Below are 4,886 nucleotides of genomic sequence, written 5' to 3'. Positions count from 1 at the left end.
CTATTAGAAAAATGTATATTTTTTTAATGAAATCTGCATGCCTTGATTATTTGATATCTGGGAGTTTCAACAATGAGCCAGTGTTGAAATGGAGGAAGCTGCCTGAAAAATTGATGAAATGATGTTAAGATATATGATTTAAAGGGACACCTTAATCATGTTATCGAAACGCAAGAGGTTCTGTCTAGGTCCTGCTGCCTGCCACACAGAAAGCTAATCACTGAGAAGTCGACTATTGCCAAGGAAGAAGGCTTTAATTCGGTGCTGCAGCCAAGGAGATGGGAGTTCAAGTATCAAATTCATCTCCTTGACCAACTAAAGCTAGAGGTTTGTATATCAGGCAAGAAATGTAACAATATATAAGGAAACAGAAACTCTGGAGGGGCAAGCAAGCAACCATGGTGAGTGAGGGCTCTGGCATCTGGTGTGGTGATCTGGTTTCAGTTCTTTGATACTTTTTAGGAGAGGCCTGAAGGTCATTTCTTTAAGGAAGGAACTCAGATAAAACAAATGTAAGTTTCGACCTTTAACAGCAGAATGGTCTCTGCAAGATGTACAGGTTTGTTACATAGGTAAACATGTGCCATGGTGGTCATGGCAGTGGTGGCCTAGCTGGAGTAGCCACTGTCATGATGCCGGCTGCAGTGGAGGATGTGTGGCATGGGCTATGTGCTCCATGGAGCCAGAGGGAGCAGAGAACAGGTGGCAGCTGAGCCGTTTCTGAATTGGTGAGTTGGGAGCCCCAGCCTCCCAGATGCAGCAGCAGCTGTCTAGCTGTGGCTGCGACCGGGAATCTCTGCACTCGGAGACCCGAGAAATCCTCCTGTCCCACAGGCTCAGAAGTGCCCACTCCTGCTGCCTGACCTCTCTCTGCTCCTGGTGCCTACTCTGATTTTGGAGCAAACTTGAGTCCTAGCACAGGTACTGTCATGATATAAACATAACATAGGTATTACATAATTTAGTAACTTTAGGAGAAGGGTATGAAGCAGGGTTTCTCAGTCTCCATAGTGCTCACATTTTTGGGTAGGTCACTCTGTGTTGTGGGAGTGTGTTTTCAGCACTGTAGGCTGTTTAGCAGGGCAACCTCCCTTGCAGACATTCTCTAATGTCCTCAGATGGGTAGGTGGGGGTGAGAGGGTACAGGTACAGCAAAGTCATCTCTAATTGAAAACTACTGTTCTACCTTAATCTCTAATATTATCTAACCAAAAGAAATCAGTTGTCTCTTAGTGTGTGAGAAGGAAAAGAAACAGACATGTTCAATGTTTATGAAAATAACTTTTTACTCACCTTTGCCTTTGAAGGTATAATTAGACTTGACTACCAACCTATGGCTGCCTGCACTTCACCAGCAGGAAGAATGTGGTTTTTTGAAGGGTCTTTAACCAAAAACAAACCAAAATGGCACCCACTGGGTTGTACTTCAAATAGGACATGGAAAACTGCGTAGATACTAAGAAAACATACATTAAAAAAAATATATATATAGACCCCTCACTGCATTAACTGTCCACTCCAATGATAATACCATCTAAAGAGGCTTTTTAGCTATAAAAATTATTGTCATCTTTATCAAGAAATGAGTTAAGAAAAAAGTTATAGCATAGGAAATTTGTTTTTAAATTTTATACTGGAGGATTCTTAAGAAATCTGGGGAAATGAAAATGAATGACTGACTGAGCGGAAAGTCCTGGGCCTTTCATCCTGCTGCTCCCCTTGACTGACAGTGCCTTTGATAATCAGCCCCTTTCTGAACCACAGAGCTTTCGTGAAGACTTCTTATTAAACGTTTTTTCAGTGTCCTCACCATTCACTTCTTTGTCTCTCAAATCCCGAAAGAAAACCTGTTGTGGATTATTGGCTTTGGTATTTTGTTAGTCTCTACTTTTTGCCCCTGTGATTGGACCCACTCAGGTGTTGCCTTCTGCAATGCTGTTGAGAGGCTCTCCAGAGCAGTTTGTCTTACACCTCCTTGAACAGATCTTCAAATGAGATGGCTGTAATCAATTGCCCAATAGCCTTCAGATAATGTTTTTGTAGGCAGATCTTTGCACCTGTTAGCTACAATAGTGAATCATTCTACTCCATATACACATATTAGGAGAAAATGGAAAAAAGAAAAACTGCATTAATGTCTGAAGGGAAGAAATCTATATACGAATGTATAAAAGCTTAAAATTACAGGAGTCTACATAAAACCATCGTCAGCTCTCAAACATAAGTTGTGGTGTACAACCACCATTTCCTTAAAAGGTAAATTGCAAGATGTAACATTAATAACCATTCTAGAAGAATAAAACATGTATCTTGTTTACTAAAACAAAACTAGCTGTTTTTCTTAAAAGTATTTCCGTGAGTTATGTTTGTTTTTATGATAATGAAAGAGAAGGTCCTTCTGTCAATAGTCTATCTGCAGCTTTCTGCAGGTATTATTATACATTCTCTTTCTAAATGTCAAGTATAAAATAGAGCAACATTACTGGTGAGGACACAACACCCTACAGAGGCACAGGAGAACAGTTTGGTGGTTCCCCTTAAACTTGGACTAACCACAGACCCAGAAATTCTACTCCCAGCTACATACTACATAGAGGTGAAAATATCTGTCTGCACAAAATCTTGCCCCACCAATGTCTATGAAAAAATTCTTCATGATATCCCAAACATGCAGACAACCCAAATGTCCACCAGCTGATGAAAGGCCAAACCAATGTGTTATATCCATGCAATGGAATAGGATTTTGGACGTGAAAAGGAAGGACATACAGGTCCCAGCAAGGATGAACCTAGAAATCATCATGCTAAGTGATGCCATAGGAGAGCCCACAGGAGGGAAGTCTACAGAGACAGAAAGTGGATTCCTGGTTGTCGCGGCTGGGGAGACCGGTGGATAGGAAGGTGACAGCTACAGGGTACAGAGCTTCTTCCTGAGGTGATGAAATTTTTTTCTCATTTACTGTGCTGATGGGTGCACATGTGTGGCTGTACCGTAAAACCCACTGAATTCTACACTTGAAGTTGCTGAATTATTTGGTACATGAACGACATCACAAGAAGGGGAGGAAGGGAAGCGGAGGAGGGGAGGGAGAGTGAGGCCAAGAGGAGCTGAGAGGAGAGGGAGTGGGAGGGGGAGCAGAGATAAAGGGGAGAGGGAGGGAGGAGGAGAGAACAGCAGACCTTGGTAGCTCCTAGACCCCTCTCTCCAGAGAGAAACTTGCTGGCGGCACCTGGAAGGAGGCTTATGCCTCCAGTGTCTTCCTGCAGTCTGGGCGTCTGGGCACGTGGCCTGCACGTGGGGCCATTGTGGAGTGTCCCGTGCCCACGCCCCGCGTGCCTCCCAAGCACCCAGAGGCCAACGGTCCCCCAGCCTTGGGCGCTGCAGCTCCGGCCAAGTCCGCAGACTTCAGGAACTTCTGGAAGGCAGGCGAACCCCTGCTGCAAGGCCCCGACACCCTGGCGGCTCCCATGGGCAGGTCACCCAGCACGGCCCAGACTGCGCCGTCTCCGCGGGGTCACCAGAGCCCGTGGCCCCCGAGGTCCCCGACTCAGAGCCATATTCAGTACGTCCAGTGGGGGCGCCCGGCGCCCAGCACCCACCTCACCGCGGTGCGGCTCAGCCAGGACCCCCACAAGTCCCAGCGGGTGGGCTCCGAGGCCTGGAGGCGCCCTGCCCTGCCTGGGGAGACCGCCCTGGGGCGAAACCTCTCCGGCGCCTCCGAGAGTTACATGAAAAGGGGGCTGTGTCCTGCCCGGAACCCAGGATGGACCTGGAGCCCAATGACCATCAGGATCGGCCCTCCCGAGCGTCAGGAGAGCCCCTGGGGATCCCCAGGACAGCGAGGCCGCCCCGCAAGCCGCCCCGCTGCCCAGGAGCTCCCGGACTTCTGCACCCGGGAGACTCTGCTGAGGAGGCTCAGCCAGTGTCGCAAGGAAAGCGCCAGGTTCGAAGGGCCATTGTGGTTCGAGGTCTCAGACAGCAAGGGCGGCAGGTGGAACCTGGAGCCCCGGCCCTCTGCCTTCAAGCCCCTGAGCAAAAATGGAGTGGTTGCTTCCTTCGTGCCCAGGCCAGGGCCTCTGAAGCCGAGCGTCGGCCCCTGGAGCCTCAGTGTTTGTGATGATACTTGGCCTTTCCTGCTGGAAATATCCCGCCCCGTCCGCTATCTGGGAATTCTGGGAGGCGACAACGCCTTCCTACCTCAGCTGCAGTAGGGTCTCCTTCGCCCTCGAGGACACCCAGTCTGCTGGCTCCTTTGGCTCCTAAGAATCTGGGCCCTGCTACCCACCTCCGGAGACTTAATGCCCATGTATCTACTTTCACTTGCTCATCCTTGCTCTACCTCGAAAGTGGGGCCCTGACACCACGTTTTCAAACATGCAACCCCCACACCCCTCATCTGCACATCCCCAGATCTTCCCTCTGTGCTCCCTCCCACCCTAACAGCTGTTGATTTCGGAACAACCTTCGCCCTGCTGGCCCTCTCCTCTCCCTGCCCTTCTTCCTGCTCTTCCTCTGAAAAGAGGCATTTCGGAAGGCTTGCTTTTTCTCCATGTCTCCCAGTTTGTATAGCTAAATTGTCCAGTTTGTGTAGTTAAATATTTGATCTTATTAAAAACGTTTGTCTGCAGAAACTCTCTCTGTATATAATAATAACAATCAAAAAAGCTTTTTATGCCAAAACAAAGGGGAAATTGTGTTCCAGGCAGGGGCAAGGGCAAAGATTCTGTATGGGGAATAATTCCTATTTATTTGAATTCCAAATATAAGTCCAGTAGAGCTGGTGATCAGTGAGAGAGAAGATATGAGGTTAGAGAAATAGACTGTGATGAAGTACTTACTATAAGGCGTGGGGACCAGAGTACAGGGTTTATTCTAAAGCCACGAG

At 47.9% G+C, this 4,886-nt stretch overlaps 1 protein-coding gene across 1 annotated transcript in view; it reads left to right on the top strand.

Annotated features, from left to right (window-relative positions):
- Positions 1-4,628, top strand: part of POM121L12 (POM121 transmembrane nucleoporin like 12) — a 5,078-nt gene extending 450 nt beyond the window's left edge. The window contains exon 2 of the mRNA XM_030932027.1: positions 3,268-4,628. Within this exon, the coding sequence (XP_030787887.1) occupies positions 3,268-4,212 (945 nt within the window). The 3' untranslated portion in view covers positions 4,213-4,628. The remainder of the gene's footprint in view (positions 1-3,267) is intronic.
- The last annotated feature ends 258 nt before the right edge of the window (positions 4,629-4,886 follow it).

This window comes from Rhinopithecus roxellana, chromosome 6 (assembly GCF_007565055.1).
Source record: "Rhinopithecus roxellana isolate Shanxi Qingling chromosome 6, ASM756505v1, whole genome shotgun sequence".
In the NCBI taxonomy this organism is placed as follows: Eukaryota; Metazoa; Chordata; class Mammalia; order Primates; family Cercopithecidae; genus Rhinopithecus; species Rhinopithecus roxellana.
This window is presented reverse-complemented; position numbering and strand designations above follow the sequence as displayed.